At 34.3% G+C, this 22011-nt stretch overlaps 1 protein-coding gene and 1 long non-coding RNA gene across 2 annotated transcripts; one reads left to right on the top strand and one right to left on the bottom strand.

Moving 5' to 3' along the window:
• Positions 1 to 259: 259 nt before the first annotated feature.
• Positions 260 to 15105, bottom strand: LOC140830765 (ubiquitin-like-specific protease ESD4). The gene is made up of 9 exons (XM_073194240.1): positions 13991 to 15105; positions 13789 to 13868; positions 13618 to 13711; positions 13419 to 13517; positions 11905 to 11997; positions 11672 to 11791; positions 2663 to 2766; positions 1625 to 1697; positions 260 to 506 (listed from the first exon to the last, which is right to left on the bottom strand). The coding sequence occupies exons 1-9, from the start codon at positions 14822 to 14824 to the stop codon at positions 444 to 446; spliced, it is 1560 nt and encodes a 519-aa protein (XP_073050341.1). The 5' UTR covers positions 14825 to 15105; the 3' UTR covers positions 260 to 443.
• Positions 15106 to 15377: 272 nt separating this feature from the next.
• LOC140829725 (uncharacterized) lies at positions 15378 to 16908 on the top strand. Its single transcript, XR_012117502.1, has 3 exons — positions 15378 to 15583; positions 15872 to 16627; positions 16770 to 16908. It is a non-coding gene; the product is annotated as an uncharacterized lncRNA (long non-coding RNA).
• The last annotated feature ends 5103 nt before the right edge of the window (positions 16909 to 22011 follow it).

Below are 22011 nucleotides of genomic sequence, written 5' to 3'. Positions count from 1 at the left end.
TAATGATTGCTCTAAATAAAACGTTTTTACGTATTATAAACCGAGAAACAACTCCTTACCGAACAAAGTAATACACAGATCACAAAGTGCACATGATTACATTACTAATGAATTACAAAATAACAAACGAAAATCCAAAATCATTCTTCACGTGTAACTTTTCCACCAACACAAAAGCCAAAGGCACTTAAGAAATCTATCACAGAGATGTATTTGAAATAAAATGCAGTCCAAATCTCCTGATTTTTTCGATTTCACCGAAGTTTCAACAGACTTAATCTTGTCATTATCAGATATTTAAGGATTGGCTGTTGCATGATATGTATGTCAATGTGCTTCTATAGGACTGATTTTCTATATTTGGTAAAAATACAAAATCATCCACAGGCGCAGATAAGTTATCAATTACTTTGACCTAAACAATCAGTACAGTTCTTTAGTCATCATTCAGCTCTCAGATTCAAAATTTCCTTTGCTATCCTTCGCCTAAAATATGGCATGTGTTGCTGCAGAACACAGAAAATTCAGTCAGAAATTACTCATGACAAGCAAACCAAGTTTCGTTCCAAATATCAATCAATATTATCTAATACTCAGTTGCAGGTAAAGATCATGCGTTGCATAAGAAAAAGTCTTCACACATTAAGCAGGGCTCACGGAGTATTTATAATCTTCGTATACTGTGTATAAACATAATACTGAACCAAAAATCAGTGAGTGCCAGTAAATTGCTCACACTAATTTAGCAACAGTTGAGAGCAAAAAGTTGCTCACACTAATGGAGTAACTGTTGAATTACTGCCAAAGCAACAGCAAAATATGTATTCACATATAAAATAATCACATAATATTTGCAACTCATTTGAAAATGTGAAATTTAAAGCTTGCTTTGGGGAGTCAAGAAACAATTTTTTTCATGCTAAACACAGTTTAGATCCTTAAAGGCACACTAAGGCGCAAAAAAGTCCTGGAGTTTGAGACGCAAGACGAGACACAAAACACTATTATTGAAATAATTAAGTTGAGAAAAAATATATATCACAAAAATATATTTTTCTGTAAAAAAAGTTATTATTAATGTTTTAGAAAAATATATTATCATACTACTGTTTTATGGCAAAATATATACATTTAGTATCTAGTAAAGAAATACCGACGTATTGACAGATTTATGCGTTTGTTCTATTTTCTTGATTTAGATTTTCGAGATTTTGTTCAAGTATGTTGTGTAGTTAAGTAATCTGCTATTATAGAAGATTTTTTTTCTTTTATTTTCTTTCTTACCATAGAAAGTGTTTTCTCCACTAATTTGTCCGATCAATCAATTTATATTTAGTTTAAGGCCGATTGACAATTTAGATCCTAGTTTATAGCTGCTATGTATCTATACAAGCATTTTTCGAATATTTTAGGAAATAAAGCCTCAAATATATTTTTTTTAAAGAGGGAAAATACATGACTCTAAGTGCGCCTAAGAAAAGGTTCCCGGCACTCAGGCGCAACGGTCTCGCCTGGTGGCTCGCCTTTTACAACTACGGATCCAAAACGGACGAATTTCAGTGTGCAGCAAGGATAGAGGGGGAGATGAGCAAACATATAAACAAGCACCCAGCGCAAGGATTACCTGGTTGAAACAAAGTCCTATATCCCTGCTAAAGAAATCGGCATATTTGATCATGAAAACTCCACAGTCAAACCTGCTCCAAACAGCAGCAACACGAAGAAAGTCAGCTTACTTTCACATGATTTTACTAATGCTAAAGGGAAATCATCTTTTGTCTTTCCAGTAGGATACTAAAGATACTATGCAACCACTAACTGGTTTGAATCTTCACAACATAATGGATCTTGATAAAGATCGATGGAGAAAATAAACCAAAGATAATATAACCTAGAATTAGTACTATTCAGTTTGGATATAAACCTAAATTGAAGCATGATTGCTAGAACACTAATTACGACTCATGCCCAAGTAAAATAATTGTTTTTGTCATCATTTAATAACATTGTGTACAATTAATTTCTGTCCGAATACACAGGTTTATTAAAATCATAATGCAACGAAAAGGGTGCCTGCTAATCTAATAAAAATTATCTTGTCCTAACACGACTGTAGAGAAAGGGGGAAGCATAATATTTTAACGCCGTTGTAAAGAGGGAAGATGATCTTATAGAAAAGTTGGAAGGAGGACATTCAAAAAAGGAAATTAAACAGAAACAAAATGATGAGATCTCACCAACCCACAACTTCTTAACATCTAAAAGCAGGAACTTGAACTAAACTAGACAAGCTTTGAATTAAAGAACCGTGATATTATTTTCAAGATAAAAAGTAAAAATATTTTTCTCTATTCTATTGAAGCCAGATACAAGGATTTTCCACCCTTCAATGAGTAGGCCAGAAGGTATGATCAAATCCAGAATCCTTAAATACCAAATCTGTCTGAGTGGTTCACATATCAGAATGCAGAGTCTTTCAACGACTTAGTTCCACAAGATGATGCTAAAATAAGGACATGTTATGCAACCAGCCACCAAACGAATCATCAATGCACAATGACACAGCATGTTCAATTCGCGTTTTTGCTACAAAAGTATTTTTATGGTATTGAGATATCTTAAACGTTCAGTAGACAAGCGAATACCGAAAAGTTCCACTTACCCATTTTCCTGCTTTGGAAGATCTGTGACATATTCTCGCTCCCATGAACTAACATTTAAGTCCTTCCCGCACTTCTCCTTCACCTCATCAACATAGTACCTAGCCTGCATTTATATGAAGTCATTCCACAGAGAACTACAAACAAATTACATCTCCAAAAAGTTCAAGTTGATAATAGGTATTTAAGTACCCAATAGGCTAATACATGAACATAGAATAAAGGCAGTACCTGTGTATATAAAAAAGGGAGAAGAATGAGGATGTATACACCTCATCAAAACAAAACGAAACAAATCATTCCACAGTCTGATAGTATGCACAAGTTTCATTACTTAAATGTAACTCCAAGATTGCAACAGTTCAAAATTTAATTAAGCAATGAATCTGCGGATATAGAATAATGAAAGCCAATAGTAAAGAATAAAGTTACGGGAGGAGGCTAAAAGAGGAATCTTGAAGCTAACAGATAATTCTAACCATTCTCCTTTGAGTGCAATTTTGATACTGAAAGTATGCAGGCTATGCTTTTTAAGTGTTAACGTGTTGGTTTTCGCTTTTAGAACCATCCAATTCACAAATGCTGAAACACTTCCTATCCACCACACGCACAGTGAAAAAGAAAGAAATAGTCATGTGCTTGCAGCCTGCCCATATGCAGTCAAGTGACATATCAGCAGTTGGATACGTGGCTATCTCAAATGTACATCATTTGCATGCTTAAGGAACATTACTAGCTTCTAGAAGAGTGTAGTGCCTTCATTGATTAGTTTGTTGTTCTTATTTTCTTTCTTTTTCTAATTGTATATAAGGGATGTAAATTGTTCGAGTAACACAAGAGGAACTTATCCAAATACAAGTGCCTTGCATTTCTCTAACTTGGTATCTCGAGCCATGGCGGAAGCCACCTTCCACGCCGAGATCAGTTCCGCCGCTGCTCCAAATCCGACTGCCAGATTTATGCTTGTTAATCCCGCGAATCAAATAAATTTTGTCAAGCTCAGTGACGATAACTTTCTGCTCTGGCAACTCCAGGTGTTGGCCGGAATTCATGGTTTAGGACTGGAAATGTTCATTAATGAAACCTTGCCCGTGCCACCCAAGACCATCTCTGCTGATGAAGCGACGGTGGTTATCAATCCTCCTTTTATTATGTGGACGTGTCAAGATCAGTTACTCTTCTCTTTTCTTTTAGCCTCTCTGAGGCCAGATGATCAGCTGTCACACATCTGCTCAAATCTGGTCTAGAGTTTTTTGCCTCTTTGCTACTCAATCGAAGGCCCATGTGATGCATTACAAACTTCAATTACAAACATTGAAGAAAAGTGGTTCATGAAGGATTACCTGACCAAAATGATGTTGGGGAATTACCCCGAAGCGATGCCGATCACGATGATAATAGTACCCAAAAAATGCGGAATAAAACAACCAACAAGAACACAAAGATTTACGTGGTTCACCCAATATAGGCTACATCCACGGAGCACTGCAACTTTTATAACCGGGAGAAATATTACAACAAGTGTATACACTAATACACTCAATATCTCACGATCCCAACCCCGAGTATACCGAGAAAATATTTTCTCTAACTCACAAAAGAGAATTCCCGTACTCAAGAAAAAAATACACTCATTTTTTTCTATGCACTCTCTTTTTATCAAAGCTGAAAAGCTTTTGATTTGGGATACTAAAAACAAACAAGGAAGGCTCAATTTATAACAAATTTTCCTCGTTCATTTTTAGAAACTTTCGATGTGGGATTCGTGATTTTTGAATATTTTATTTTGACGTGGGCCCCACCTTATTAAAATCCCACCTAACAATTCTCCCACTTGAATACTTGATTTCAATCATGACTTCACATCATCATTGCAGCAGCTCATATCTCTCCATTTATACTTGCAGTCCGACTGAAGTTGAACACAACTTCAGTTTGTCAATGGTTACTGTCTTTGTGAGCATATCGGCTGGATTCTTACTTCCAGGAATTTTCTCCAGCATCAAGATTCCATCTTCCAGCACTGATCTGATGAAATGGTACCTAACCTGTATATGCTTTGTCCTAGCATGATAAACAGGATTTTTTGCTAAATGAATAGCACTCTGACTGTCACAGTGTAACGTGCTATCTTCAATCTTCTGACCCAATTCTTCCAGAAAGGATCAAAACCATATCATCTCCTTACTAGCTTCTGTAACTGCAACATACTCAGCCTCAGTAGTCGAAAGCGCAACAATCTTTTGCAGCTTAGACACCCAGCTTACAACTGTACCACCTAATGTGAACACATATCCAGTAGTACTTTTCCTGCCATCCAGGTCACCACCCAGATCGGCATCGACAAAACCTTGTAAGCCCAATTTTGACCTCCTGAAGCATAAAGAACAGCTAGCAGTACCTTTCAAATACATGAGAATCCACTTAACTGCTTCCCAGTGTTGCTTTCCTGGATTACTCATAAACCTGCTCACAACTCCCACTGCATGTGCTATGTCTGGTCTTGTACACACCATTGCATACATGAGGCTTCCGACAGCAGAAGCATAAGGAACCTTATTCATATAAGCCTGCTCCTGCTCCGTCGATGGTGATTGTGCTTTGGTTAGTTTGAAATGACTAGCCAAAGGAGTACTCACAGATTTAGCTTCATCCATATTAAATCTGCTAACCACCTTTTTCACGTACTCTTCTTGAGATAACTTCAAGATTCTATTCACCCGGTCTCTTAAGATCCTCATTCCAAGGATTTGCTTTGCAGCACCCAAATCCTTCATGGCAAATTCCTTTGATAAATCTTTCTTGAGTTTATCAATTTCTTCCAGACAAGCTCCAGCTATCAGCATATCATCTACATACAGCAGTAGTATGATATAAGAACCGTCAAACTTTTTCACATAACAGCAGTGATCAGCTTGACACCTTAGGAAACCATTTTCACTCATGAATCCATCAAACTTCTTGTACCACTGTCTTGGAGCTTGTTTGAGACCGTACAAGCTCTTCTGAAGTTTGCACGCCATTTTCTCTTTTCCCCGTACTTCAAAGCCCTGTGGCTGTTTCATATAAATTTCTTCATCTAGGTCACCGTGAAGAAACGCAGTCTTTACATCCAACTGCTCCAAATGTAAATCTTCCTTCGCCACTATTCCAAGTACTGTCCTGATAGTGGTTAATTTAACCACCGGAGAGAAAATCTCAGTGTAATCAATTCTTTCCCGTTGTTGGAAGCCTTTTACAACAAGTCTTGCCTTGTACCGCTTGCTACCATCATGCTCTTCTTTTAACCGGTACACCCACTTGTTATGTAACGCCTTTTTGCCTTGCGGAAGTTCTGTCAACTCCCACGTCTGATTGGATGGCAGTGAATCCATCTCATCTTCCATGGCCAACTCCCACTTGGTTGAATCATCATTTTGCATTGCCTCTTCATAGGTCTCCGGTTCACCTTTGTCTGTCAGAAAAATATAATGAAGTGCAGGGGAGTATCTCTCAGGTGGTCTAATGGTTCTCAAAGATCTCCTGAGTTCAATCACCGGAGTTTGTGGGTCATCATCTTGTGCAGTTTCTTCTTCATCTTCCTGGTTACTGGTTTTCGATTCATTCACAGGAATATATGTCAATGGCACTTCATCGGTTTTCTTGACTTCAGGACATTCATCTCCAGCTCCAATGTCTGACTTGTCCTTGTACAGAAGTTGCTCATTAAATATTACATCCATGCTCCGAATGATCTTCCGATTTTGGTCATCCCAGAAACGATAACCAAATTCATTATCTCCATAACCAATAAAGAAACACTTCTTTAATTTAGGATCAAGTTTTGTTCTGCTTGCTGAATCAATATGAACATAGGATAGACATCCAAACACTTTCAAGAAAGAAAGGTTTACTTCTTTGCCGCTCCATACCTCTTCGGGTATTCTGCAGTCAAGCGGTATCGAAGGTCCTCTGTTGATCAGATATGCTGCAGTGTTAACAGCATCAGCCCAGAATGATTTTGGCAATCCAGAATGCAATCTCATGCTCCTTGCGCGTTCATTCAAGGTCCTGTTCATTCTTTCAGCTACACCATTCTGTTGAGGTGTACCAGGAATGGTTTTCTCCATCTTGATCCCGTTCTGTGCACAATATTTCTTGAACTCATCATCTTCATATTCTCCACCATAATCAGACCGTAAGCACTTCACCTTCAAGTTGGTCTCATTTTCCACCATGGCTTTCCACCTTTTAAAGGTCTCGTAAACATCAGATTTATTTTTCAGAAAATAAACCCAAACTTTTCTACTCGAATCGTCAATGAATGTGACATAGTATCTCGAGCCTCCAAGGGATGTCACAGGAGATGGTCCCCATACATCAGTATGAACCAGCTCCAACTTTGCTGATTTGGGTTCTCTACCGCCTTTTGAAAAGCTCACCTTCTTCTGCTTTCCAAAGATACAGCTTTCACATAGTTGGTGTTCAACAGCCTTTAATTCTGGTAGCTTTCCTTTTGACACCAACATCTTCATTCCCTTCTCACTCATATGTCCAAGTCTATAATGCCATAGACTTGAATTGACTCCAGCATCCACAGCTGCTAATGTGTCTCTGCAACTGGAAGTCATATACAGTGTTCCAGTTTTCTTTCCTCGAGCAACGATCATAGCTCCTTTGTTCACTTTCCAAGAACCATCTCCGAAAGTCACATTGTGGCCTTCATCATCGAGCTGTCCCACCGAGATCAGATTGCGTGTCAATTTTGGTACATGCCTGACTTTGTTGATTTTCCAGAAAGATCCATTTGACATCTTCATCCGTACATCACCCATACCTACAATTTTCAAGGGTTTTCCATCAGCCAGGAAAACTTTTCCGTAATCGCCAGCGATGTAATTGTCAAACACATCGCGATCACCAGTGGTATGAAACGAAGCTCCCGAATCCATAACCCAAGAATCAACAGGGCTTTCCATGGATAATAGCAGAACATCATGTACTTCCTCAGTGACAGCATTGGCATTATTCTTCGTTGATCTGCAGTTCTTTTTCAGGTGACCAGTCTCACCACAGCTCCAGCACTTCATATTCTTTTCAAGGATGTTTTTGTCTTTGCCATTTCTTGATTTGGATCTACCGCGCCATCGGTTGTAACTCCTTTCACCACTCCTGCCTCTTCCTCTGTTATCAAGATTTAGAGCAGATCTTGATGATGTTGCTTCACCCGAGTCTTTCCTGCGAACTTCTTCAGCAAGGATTTGATCTCTAACATCATTGAGTTGTAGTTTCCCTTTTCCAACAGAGTTGCTAACCGCTGCCCGCATCGGTTCCCAACTGTCTGGTAAAGACGCCAGAAGAATAAGTGCCCGAATCTCATCATCAAATTTGATGTCCACTGATGTCAGCTGGGAGACAATCGTGTTGAATTCATTTATGTGTTTTGCCACCGAAGCACCTTCTCCCATCTTCAAGTTGAATAACTTCTTCATGAGATGTACTTTATTGTTTGCTGATGGCTTCTCGTACATGTCCGATAAAATAGACATCATCTCCTCCGTGGTTTTGGCCTCCGCCACGTTATGCGCCACGTTCTTTGTAAGGGTCAATCGTATGACACCTAAAACCTGTCGGTCAAGAAGCTCCCAATCATCATCCTCCATCTTTTCCGGTTTCTTTCCTGATAGAGGTTGATGCAGCTTCTTACTATACAGATAATCTCTAATCTGTAACCGCCAGAACGAAAAATCTGTTCCGTCGAACTTGTTGATTCCCGGTCCCGATCCATCATCTCCGGCCATCACTTCTCTAGCCTTAACAGAAAATCTAAAAAATCTTTTCTGATGTGGAAGATCAGACAAAGCTGCAATCACATAGCATACTCAGAATTTTTAAGAATTTTCACAACAAGGCTCTGATACCAGTTGTTGGGGAATTGCCCCGAAGCGATGCCGATCACGATGATAATAGTACCCAAAAAATGCGGAATAAAACAACCAACAAGAACACAAAGATTTACGTGGTTCACCCAATATAGGCTACATCCACGGAGCACTGCAACTTTTATAACCGGGAGAAATATTACAACAAGTGTATACACCAATACACTCAATATCTCACGATCCCAACCCCGAGTATACCGAGAAAATATTTTCTCTAACTCACAAAAGAGAATTCCCGTACTCAAGAAAAAAATACACTCCTTTTTTTCTATGCACTCTCTTTTTATCAAAGCTGAAAAGCTTTTGATTTGGGATACTAAAAACAAACAAGGAAGGCTCAATTTATAACAAATTTTCCTCGTTCATTTTTAGAAACTTTCGATGTGGGATTCGTGATTTCTGAATATTTTATTTTGACGTGGGCCCCACCTTATTAAAATCCCACCTAACAAATGAAAAATTATGTTGATACTCTTGCGGCATGTGGTCATCCTATCTCTGATGAAAATCACATCCTCTATCTACTGGCGGGGGTTGGTTTAGAACACGACTTGGTAATCTTCCATGTGACATCCCGAGTTGACACTATGTCTCCCGCTGAAGTGGGTGCTTTCTTTTTATCTCATGAAGGGACAATTGACTCTATAATATCAACATTGACGACACCATTCCTTCGTCCAATGTTGCTCATTTCTCTCAACCCAAGGATCACGATCAATGACACTCCAGATCCTCTCATCGTGGACGTGACCATAGTTATTAAAAGCGTCGAGCCTGGGTGCGCCTGGGTTATTACCCAGGTGCATAACTTGAAACAAGCACGCTTAAAGCGTGTGCTTTTGCCTAGGCATGAGGCATCCGAGAGGCGCAGAAACGTGTGCTTTAAAGAAGTAAGCTGATATTTTGTAAGTAAATAAAAAATAACTCGAACCCAACCAATTTTGAAGCCAATTAGCAAAGCTCGTGACTATTTAATGATAAAAACCCTATTGTTGCTCATCTATGCAAGATATTTTTATCAGAAAGTTCAGAAGTTATCTGTGCAAACTTTTACTCTCATTTTCCCTCTGTGACGATTATATAATTGAGGAAGACAAAGAAAAATTTGATGATTTAGATGATACTGTAATCCTATATGCAAATTTTTACTCTAATTTCTTCAACACTCATAACTCAATGGTTTTGAAAGATGATGATGATAACGATATAGTTGAGGTGAATGAAGTTGAATTTGATAATTTAAATATTTGAAGTTTTTTTCTTCATATACTATGAATTGATGGGTTACTAATGAATTTTAGATAATTAAAGTTTTTTTCTGGGTATGATTACGATACATTATTTAATAATGAATTTTTATTTATAATGTTTGTTATCTTTGTGAAAAATACTTAATTTATATAATATTATAGATTAGTATAAATCACTTTATAAATTGAATTTTAAAATTTATTTTTAATGCGTTTTACTTCGATAAAGCGTGCGCTTCACCTTGCGGTTCCAGGGTATCCTAGCTCTTTAGGTTTCCCCATAATTTATTTCCTCCTCATCTCGTTCCTTTCATTTATACAACCTTCTACGTGTTCCGAACATTACTAAAAACTTAGTCAGTGTTAGTAAATTTGCTCAGAACAACGGTGCTTTCTTTTAATTTCATCCTTCATTTTGTCATGTGAAGGATCTCAAGATGCAGGTCCCTCTTCTCAAAGGTCTTTGGCATAATAGCTTATATAAGTTTCGACTTGGCAATCTGGTGGGATCTCCTTCCTCTTCTAACACCTGTTTCACTGTGTCATTTCCTTCCGATCAAGAGAGTCCATCTCAGCCATCCCAAGTGGTTTCTTCCACATTACATCAATGGAACTGTCAATCAGGGCATTCTATGAATTCTACTGTAATGAAAGTGTTAATCAGTTGTAAACTTCCTTATTCCAGAAATGAAACATTTAGTTTTTGTTCTTCTTGCGAGTTAGACAAAAATTACCAACACCTGTTACTCATCGCCTCTTCAATTAATCTTTTCGAACGTTTAGGAGCCTCCTAGTACAGTCTCGACCAATGGGTCTAAATATTTACGGTAGCCTGTTGATGCATTCGTCAAACTTGGATTTTCTTCTTAAAAATCAAATATGAGTTGCTTCAAGCTTTTCTCACTTTCAAAGCTAACGTTGAACTCCAATGTAAGACTAAAATCAAAGCCATTCAAACTTATTGGGGTTGGGAGTATTGTAGCTTAGTTTTTTTCTTTTTTGGGTTCCAAGAGCATGGCATCACACATTGAGTCTCTTGCCCACACACCTCACAACAAAACGGTGTCGTCGAACATGTGTATCGACATATAGTTGATACGAGTCTTTCAGTATTAGCTCATGCTCATATGCCTCTCAAGTTTTAGGAAGATGCTAATCTACAGTTGTCTTCCTTATAAATCATTTACCATCTTCAAGCATTGAAGGGGAAATTACTCTAACTCAACTTTTTCACTAGCTCTTGCTTACTTGTTTCTTAGAGTGCTTGGTTGCCTTTGTTTTCCCCATCTCCGACCTACAATTCACACAATTTGATTTTCGCACCAAACTGTGCACTTTTCCTGGTTACAGTAGCACTCACAAAGGCTACAAATACCTAAGTTCGGATGGTCATGTCTATATTTCTTGCCAGGTCAATTTTGATGAACACTCATTTCCCTGTGTAAAAAGTCTCCTGCTCTATCTCCTTCCACCATTGATCCCTTATCTAATTTATATCTTCCAGAAATTCCTCTTTCCTGTAATGCTCATATCATCTCTTCTCCGGCTTCTTCTTCACATTCCTTATATCCTTCCTCCTCTGTGTCTTCCCTGTTGCTACTGCATCTTCTGTCCCTCCTTTGTCCCCTACTTTGAGGAATTTATCCAAACAAACGTGCCTTGCATTTCTCTAACTTACTCAAATTCAAAGAACAACATAGAGAAAATCCAAATAAAAATATATGGTACTATATTAAAACATAGCTTGAGAACAAAAAACAAATCTTAAGATGCTTTAGAAGACAGCAATCATACCAGTACATTCAGAACGTTAAGATGCCTTAAAAAATAGCAATCATACCAGTACATTCAGAACTTGAGAATCAACTCCTCTGAGCGAATCAAGATACTGAAACTTTTCATCCTTTTTATTAATAACTGCTAAACACCAATGGATTTCTTGGTGGATAGGCACAAAAATCTAATAAAAAACAGAACCACATAAGATAATTGAGTAAATAAAAGTTAGAAAAAATGGAGTTGATCTGATAGACAACAATAAAATTTGTAATGATGCATATGCAAAAAAATTACTTTATCACATTCTAAAAGGTTATATCCTAGCTTTTTGTGTGTAGTCCATCTTCGAACTGATTGAAAATTGTAGCCACCTCTGCCACTAATCAGCTGAAAAAAAGTTAGAAGCGTAAATAATACTGTTCTCGATGGAAAAATTGAAACTGTTGCAGATGCTATGAAAGTCAAATAATTAGTGGATTTTCAATTTAGGGTTCTTCGATAAAGCAATCAGTCACAGTCAGGTTTAAAGAAAGTAACTAATATGGTAAGATATATTTATGAGTTGATAATTCGCCATGCAACAAACTGATTTTTATTGGGAATAATTGATATAAGGAAATATCACTTTTCATTTGCACAAGATACAGATTCACCGCACTGCCACACGAATAAAAAGACCAGAACCTCAATAACAGGTCCAGACTATTGTAGAATAAAGATTTAAAATTTCTAAATGAATTGCATACATCTTGATCGAATAAATGCAATATATTGGAATATAACTAATCACTGCACGCCTCTCAACCCATTCAATGGCTTCTGAGTCTTATGTGATCAACCAATTTTACTTTTTCATTCACATATTTTCTATTCTGATGCACACTAAGGCGTCCATTTTCCTGGTGTTATCGTATTATCATGATATTCATATTTTGGCACCTCCACAATAAGTATCCGCAGTAACTCCAGACAATATTGTTTAACAATATGTTTTCAGAATATGTCAGCTTCGTTAATAAGTCGCTAAGTTTATTCGGAAAAGAGGAATTGTCACCATAGTTGTCAAAGGCGAGCGCCTCTCGCCTTGAGGCGAGAGGCACCACCAGGCGTGGGCGTTGCGCCTGGGGCCGTCCCAGGCGCAACGATTCACAAAGGCTCGCCCAGGCGCGCGCCTGGGCTCGCCTTGGAAAGGCTCTCGGGCGTGCCTTAGTCGCCCCTGAGTTGCTTTTTTTAAAAAACAAATTCAGTAACAGAGAAGTTGCATTTTGAAAATGCAACTTCTCAGTTTTTTTTTAATAATAACTTAAAATGTAAAAGCCCAAACCAATCCCAAACGTAACTTCTCAGGATGATTGAAGAATTTTAATTGTGTTACTTATTGTTATGAACTTATTAATTATTTATTGTTTTGTATGACATTGTGACTTAATTATTTCATATTTTAATATATTATTATAAGCTAAATATATTTAAAAAAAATTAAAAATGTGCGCCTTACTTCGGTAAGGCGCGCGCCTCGCCTTGCGCCTCAGGCTCCAGAGCCCTTGTGCGCCTCGGTGCGCCTTGCGCCCTTGACAACTATGATTGTCACATAACGATCCCAAGCATATTAAGCAACACCATGAAATAGCACTTACTAGTTTTAAGGGTGCATGAGTGTATTTCTTAGCATAAAAAGTGAAGGAAGTAAATGCAGTGTGTACGAATTCGACGTGGTCCACTTTAACAAAAATGGCACACGACTTTTTGAGCATAAAATTCTATAATATGTGGTCATTAAAGTAAGAGAGTAAAACCAGTGAGAAGACCTTCTTGTAAAAGAAAGTGTTAAAAAAATGGCATTTCAAGAACTTTTGTGGGTCCTTGCTTTCCCTTTCCTTCAACAATTCAAGATAGACGTTAATGACCTGCAAAGTAAGAAGCAAGTCATACACTTCCAAAACTAGCTTCCTTGCGCAAACTGGAATCGTTCCAATTTCTTTCCTTGAAAATAAGAAACAAGGTCACCTCATCATTAAGCCATGCCTCTGGACTCAAACACCGCAATATTTCTCCAGTAATATCGATATTAGAATTTTTATGACTCACCAAAACCTTTCTCCTGTAAAATTTAAACAGACTCAAAATGTATTAAAAAAAGTGAAACATCAAGATCTAGTTCAATTGAAGATTAAGTACCTAGATAAATTGGACAATGCACGATCGATGTGATCCTCTTCCTCCTTGGTAAGAGGAATAAAACATTCACTGGCCACGTCCTGCAATTGAATTCAATTCCACTGTCAGAAAATACCATCACTGATCACACTATGAGATACAAGACTAAACAACGAATTACACAAACAAGACATTTCCACTGCAAATCAATCTGAAATGTCACCTTAAATTGCTCTTCTTTCTTGTGAGACCTCCAAAAAGAAAAACTTGGAACAAACATTTCATAAACCTTAATTAAAAAAGTTAAGCTTTGCAGCTTGCAATCTCTCTGCTTCGATTCATCATATAACTTTTTATGAACAGGAAACTCTGAAGCATCTGGTTCTTGGTCCAACAGAATTAAGTCCCTTTTCTCCACAACATCTATCTTGGCATTCACTTTGCTTACATCACTTGCTATAGAAGAATCCAAAGACTTCGGTTCTTTCTCCACCGATTTAATCTCATAGTTAGGTGATTGCTCCGGAGTCCTATGCTCCTTCCACTTGCCGTTCAAAACATCCACAACATCCACCTCCTCAACGCCGGAATCATCTGATACATCTATTAGGTTGTCCTCCTCCTCATCATCCTTAATTCGAATCACCTCCTTTTCCTTCTCTCTCGGCACAAACACGTCATTTTGTCCATTAAAGAACCTTGTCGAACTAAATTTCGCCTTAAAAAAACTACCAATTTTTTTAGCAGTACTTTCCTTGGAACTTCCACCATTCCCAAGTTTCATTGCCCCCAAAAACGTCCGCATTCTTGACCTCCTAACTGGCGCATGAACTTCTGTGGAGCCCCTTGATATTGGATCAGGGTACGAAGCAATTCTCGAAACAACAGAATTCAGTGATGCGGGCGGATCATTTTCCTGGATATTTTTACTAGTAGAATCCGAAAGCCTGAGCTTTTTTGCAATGTGAGTGCGTGATTGATCGTATGATGGGGAATTTGACAAAAGTGATTTGTTAAAATCCTGGCCTCGCTTTCTATAGCTAGTAATAGCCCCCATAATCAAACAATAAAAAAACCAAGAAAAAAGAATACTCAGAGAGAAAAACGTCGACTCATTCAAAACAATGTGTGAAAATTTCTCACACAGTAGGGTTTGCTTTCGATTAAATTAAACCGGCAATATTTGTGAGCGTTGTAGAAAAACGCAATTCTAGGGTTCTGAAAGTATTCCAATAACAACACAGAGATGTGAAACTAGCTCCGCACGATTTGGACGTATGATTTTGCTCAAGAGAATTTGCCTGTCAATGGTGAATCCGGTAAGTTTGTTCGTATAAACGTAAATGTTTTTTTTTTCAATATTAATTACAGCGAAATCCCCCGGCCACACGTTTTGTTATGTAAGATAAGTACATTTGGGTTAATCGTTAGTTTTAGCTCATTTAACTTCCATAACTTTTATAATTCTTGAATGAGCTGACGAATTTTTATTTGTGAGACGATCTAACGATATTCACAAGAAAAAATAATACTCTTATCATAAAAAATAAAATTTTTTCATGGACGAACTACTTGTAAGACCGTCTCACACAATTTTTACTTTATTGAATTCCCCATTTTTCATTTTCTATCCATTTGCCACAATCGACATTGACGAAGGAGAATTTCAACTCTCCACTTCAACGAAAAAATCCAAGGACCCAATAGATAGACCTAATGGTAAGCATGTAAGTTCTCCTTGAACTTTATTGAAAGAAGATTACGCGTGATGGTTCGAGATTTTAGACCCAACACATACATGGATCAATTTTTCGAGGTATTATTTCTTCATTTTCATGATTTTGCTTCATTGTAGCGTAAATTACTTGTGATTTTGTGGTATAAATTTTTTGATTTGCGAATATTTTACCCGTTTTTCAAGGTTTGAGCTCTAATTTTCACTGTTTAATGCCTGATAGTATACTGTTTAATTCTCATGGTCATGAAAAAAATCTCCAATTTAGGGTTTTTGTTCCAATTTTGTAATTTTTTTCGTTTTTATTAACTTTATTTGAGAACAATTTTGCTGGAATTGTTGATGAATATTTTATTATTTGTTTTCCAGAAATGGTGAAAAAATAAAAATAATAATGTTAGAGGTGATGATAGCGATCCACTGGCAAAGAAGCATTCTCACGTTGTTCCCCACCATATTTAGACAAGTGATAAAATAGAAGAATTAGTTTCAAAACTCGGTGCAAGATAATTGAAGATAATCGAGGCTACACCACTTGCCCTTTGCTTGAAGAAGCCGAAGCTATGCATCGGCACATGTAGAGTTGTTTCTATCATCAGAAAATTTCATGTACTATGTCGAGTTTTTGTTTTGGCTTAGATGAGATTATGCATTTCTGTTGTTCATTTTCTTCCCATATTTGGACACTTTGTTTTAATATGCTCGAGTAGATGCTGCTTTTAGATTCTTGCGTGGAGAAATTATGGATCATCTTAGTTACTAAAATACGAAGGTGTCTGGAGGATCGGTTGTTTGCCGCTATAACAAAAGTTATAGCTGGTGGTTACGATGCAGTTCAAATCTTTTAAATCGTACATGAGCTCAAACACCATGTTTCGATCGCTCTATCTAGCAGAGATATTGCACCCAACAATCTTCATTTCAATAATTACACTCCTTACAATCAATGAGAATCAAACTCGTGACTTTGTCTTCGGTACCAATTTTTATGATCAAGTGCTTACCATTAATTAAAAACTATAGTTGTTAGCTAATACGCAACTTTATTTCCTTATACTCGTAGCAGCGGAGAGTGCACCTACTTGGTGCTAATGGGTCGAGTTGTTGGGCCCATGAGTTCGGGAGGTACGTTTCTATCTACTGGTTCTGTTTCATATATCTCGGAGATCAGTCATACAATTTCCTACTGCGGGCTCTGTCCCCAGCAGAGACAGTATTATCAATTAAGATCTGATATTATTCTTTTACAACTCATATAACCAACCAGGTCAAGCGGCACAACGTTAGCATCTTGGCGCATAAGAACTTCTCAGGAGGTCACTCATCCCAGTACTATAAATATACTTCTTGCGAGATTTGAACTCATGACCTCGCTCTCATACTAATTGTAAGACTGAGTACTTGTGGTATGATAAACTTAAAAAAATGTATATTTATTAAATATTTTATAGTTTAAAATTGTATTAAATATCTATATTTTAAAAGTTTTATAATAATTTGTATTTCCTTAAATATATGTATTGTATAATATTAATATTTTTGCTATTTTTATAGGTTCGGTAAAACAAAGAATAACTTTTGCTTGAAAAATGAGAAGAAGATGATTTTTGAACCTGTAGAAAGTTGATTTCAATGTCTACAATATTGATGATATCCATGAATAAAATTTTTCACACAATTGAGAATTAATGGAGCAAAAAGTAAAAGTGGTATAAATGGAATTACTGTTTTACCATGTTTGAGTGTATTTACCGTGTAACTCTCAAACTATTTGGTAAAATGTCACGAAATTTAACCACAAAGCAGTCAACACAATTATTCACACAACCTTTGTTTTATGTGGAAGACTCAAATCAATCGATAAGATTGTTAAAGAGGGGGTGCAAGATGCAATCAATGCTTGTGTCAATCAATAAGACCAACTAGTATTTCACCCGCACGGAGTGTTATTTTATATAATTAATGATTAAAATTAGTAAGTATTAGTTTTGGAATAATGATTTAAAATTATTTATTTAATATAATGAATATATTTAAATTTTACATATTATTATCAAAAATTATTATATCAAAATATTAATGTCATTTGAAATAACACTCAAATGATGATAACAATATTTTGTCGTCAAATTGACTTATTATCTTGGTTAAGTGAAACTGCTATAAATAAAAAGAAAATAAAAATATTTAAAAAAATTATATTATTTTGTTTATCAAAATTTTAAAGAATAAATAAACATTTTTACAAAAAATTCACATTTTTTGTCATTTATTATATGAATAAATTTTGATTAAAAAATTAATTATTTTTTTGGACATGTTAAAAATATTTATATTAAATTTCTATTAAAATACATATTTTAAAGTTTTATACATAACAATAATAACAACAATTTACTGACATTCTTTCAAAAAAATTGAAAAACATAATATTATATAAAATCTTTTATATTTTATTTAGTACGATAGAAAGTAGTAAAATAAATTCTATAAAAGTAACACACAACTTAAAACCACAATCGAAATTAAATAGAATGATATAATCAATACATATATTTAAATGTAGTTTATAATTTCAAAAAATATCAAATTTAAATTTGAATTTTAAAAAATAATTTGAAAAAAATTCACATTTAACTACGTACTTATTTTGTATTTGTTTCAAATATTAATGTGGTATGTGAATAGATTAATAATGGTATATTTTTATAACTACTATTTATGAGAAAAAATTTCCAGATATGAAAAAAAACTTTTTTTATATATATGCGTGTACGCGTGTAAACCATATAAAATAAAGAAAATATAAATATTACCCTTAAATCAAAAAATAAAATATATGAAAAAAATAATAAATTTTGATAATGAAAAATATATTTTAAACTTGAATTTCTGTAGTTTCCATATGTTGTAGATCGTATCAACGAACTAATCAGAGTTTAAGCGTTAAATGTATTTTTGAATGATTTAAAAATATTTTATGTTTTCAATTGAGTTCGGTTTCAATTTGAAAAAAGAACATAAAAAAACACATAATTCATAGATTACATTTAAATTGATATAAAAATGAATTAAAATCGAATTTAAACTATAAATGAATTGATATAATCAATTCAAACAATAATTAAAGTTTATATTTTTAAATTTCTTCAATTCACCTTTGAATTTTTTTTAAAAGAAAATATATCACTCTTTATTACAAAATTATCAATAAAAATTGCATAAAATTAATTGTTTTCAATCATTTATTGTAGTTAACCTATTTCGAGATTAATAATATTTTTTTTTTAGAATTATCATTTTTAAAATTAATTGTTTCAATCAAATTATATTCAGCAGCAACCTAGCTCGTTGGTACAAACCGTGTGATAGAACCAAGATATTAAATCATGTGATGAAACATATGTCAAATATTTTAATGTTATTTATTTTTTCAAGATATTTAGATTTAAATTTGAAATTAAAATTGAAATTTATATTTTCAAGAAATTCAATTTAACGGAATTTTGAAAAAGAATTTGAAATGTTTTACGACAATTTTATTAATTTTCATACTTTAATTAACTACATATTAATTATCAATTATCAAATATTTCAAATTATGTTATCCAATAGGCATAGATATTTCAAAAAAAAACTTTGAAAAGAGAACTCATTAATGTTATTGAAAATTGTAATATTATTAAATATATTAGGAAATATGTTTTCTTTTTTTGTTTCCTTATTTAGTAATAATTTTGACGGGAACTTACTAAATATAATAACAACTCTACTTTTATATATATAGATTACACCAATTCTATGTACAAATTAATATTTTATTTTTCTTGTCTCCCCATATTTGTCTATAAATAGAGGTCTTGTATTAGTTTGAAAGATGAGGAGATTCTAATGTGAAAATTTAAACTTTGAGTGTGAAAATAAAATTTATAATATTTTTTGTTTATCATTCACGAGTGTTATACTAAATTCAAGAAAGTTTATGGCAAGCTAAATAAATCCATTGATGTCAAGGTGAAACGGTTGCATTTTTAGTCAAGTAAGATTGTTTACAATTTTATATATTCTTCTTTTATTTATTATGGTTTTGCTAATTAATCTTTTTCTGTAGGTGTAATTTTGAATATTTATTATCAATTAACATCAAATGCTTGGTACCATAAAAATGGTTATCTTGATTTGTTGTTTTAATATGATACAATGAATATTATATCATTATACTACAATTATTAAATCCACACTTTTATAAGTGAGAGATATTTTATTTATGTATATATATATATAATTAACTATAATTAAATTATATGTTTATTTAGACAATAGCGTAGCTCTGTCGGTTATTCTAAATAATACATATAGTTTAATTAAATTAACAACTAACTTTTACTTTCCGCATCTAACTTTTACTCAGCAAACTTTTAACTTCGGCATATAACTTATTAAATTATATATTTGATTTAGGCAACAACGTGATTTTGTTGGTTATTCTAAATGAAATATAATGATTTAATTTAACGTTTACTTTATGCAATTTTTATATTTATACAATTCTATATATAATTATAGGTACCATTTATAAAATATCGGTTAGTTCGGATTATTTATATAATTATAGGTACCATATATAAAATATCGGGTAATTATAATTTTATGCTTTTTCCGATCGATAATGAATTCGTGCTTATTTTTCGAACGTATATTTTATATAATATTTTGTTTTGAATTCGGATTTTGTACATGTTGTTGTTCGCCATTTTTTTGACGTTTTCCCATCAATTATCAATGTTACTGGCTGTGTGTGATTTGTGTTCAAATTTTATGACACATTATTTTTACTGTCGATTAATCATTGCTCTTTTTTTCGCTTTATTAATTATAATATATTGTTGTCTATATTGAACCAAGATCCTGGCCCTGAAATATCAATACATAATGCAACCAAATCATGTACGCCTTATTATAAACCCACCACGCTTGCTTCATTCTCTAGCTCCAACGACCTCTTAGGCCTTCCAAAAAAGAACCAAATAGTTCAAATTTTGCTCGATGTCTAAAAAATACATTAACAAAAATTTATAATATGTGAACTATATAACAATTAGGAGTGAACAATGTGCGGTTTTGCTGTCCTTTTTTTTTTTTAAAAAAAAAAAATCAAACCGAATTACCATTATTGCGGTCGGTTAGTATTTTTTAAATAAATCTAGGCATGTATAATTAGTTTTACGGTTTTGAGCAGTTTCTGACGGTTGGAGTTTTTTGCGGGTTTTTAATGTAAAATGTTAGAACATATATTCAAATTTATTCAAAAACAATAACATTATAATGTCTTACAAATATAAAATATATCTTTGAAATATAAAATATAACTCAAATCGTACAAAGATAAAACAATAATCAATATTCAAAACTAAGTTAATAATTGAATAACACAAGGCACCCACAACAAAAATGACACTTACACTATTCTTTCATTTTTTTACTTTCAAACTTCGAAAAAAATATTTGTAGTAAAAGAAATAAATACTTTAATACAAGACTAATATAAAGATGTTAAGAAGATAATGAGTTTTTTTTTGTATGAGTAATAATTTTGAAGAGATTTAAGATATATTAAATGATGACTTCTTTAGTTAAATATGTTGTTCACAAATTATTATCATAATCTTATGTCAAATATTATGGTAAACGGTTAGACATGGCGGTTTGACGTGGTTCTTGACAAAAAAAAATAACTGAACCATGTATGCGGTGCAGTTTATAATTACTATTTTTAATCGTGATTTTTATAAAATATTACGAGAAACGATGCAATGCAATTTGGTTCGGAATTTTCGGGCTGTTAAGAAAAAAAATTTGATCACTCTAATAACAATAAAACAAAATTTATGTGGGATGACAAACAATTAGTTGAAGGTTTCTTCCAAGTCCTTCTATTATGCCCCCCTTTCATATTAATTCCCTAGAAAATTTTCGCACGATGTTTACTTTCAAGAAGACCAATTCCTCTCAGTCCCTCTACACATTGACTGAATATGAATTGCAGGAGCATAAATTGTACTTCCTCCATCGATATAACCTTCATACATGCGATTGCAACATTTTTTTTCCTTTTCTAGGACTTCACTCTTGAACCAAATTCAATGTTGATTCTCGTATTTGATGCATCATTATCATAATTTAGATGCATATATTATCAACTATAGTCATAAGAGGTAGATAATGAGAATAATTTACCCAAATATTGTTTCCAACTTTCAGCTATATTAACGTTACTGACACCTCATCGCTTACCCTAGAACAAAACATTTGTTCTTAATGTGACACTCATCCAAAACATTAACGACCGAAAACTACTAACAAACCAACTAGACAAGCATGAAAACAAAAGAAAATCCGCTTAAATTTATTAGTCATTCGATCGTTCTCACATTCAGCAAAACTTCCATGATTTGTTTTTTTAACGGCATGACAATACGATCACAGTTAACCATACGGCCCTTTCTCAA

This window comes from Primulina eburnea, chromosome 4, assembly GCF_022965805.1.
Source record: "Primulina eburnea isolate SZY01 chromosome 4, ASM2296580v1, whole genome shotgun sequence".
Lineage (NCBI taxonomy): Eukaryota > Viridiplantae > Streptophyta > Magnoliopsida > Lamiales > Gesneriaceae > Primulina > Primulina eburnea.
Note: the sequence above shows the minus strand (reverse complement) of the source record. Positions and strands in the feature narration are given on the sequence as shown.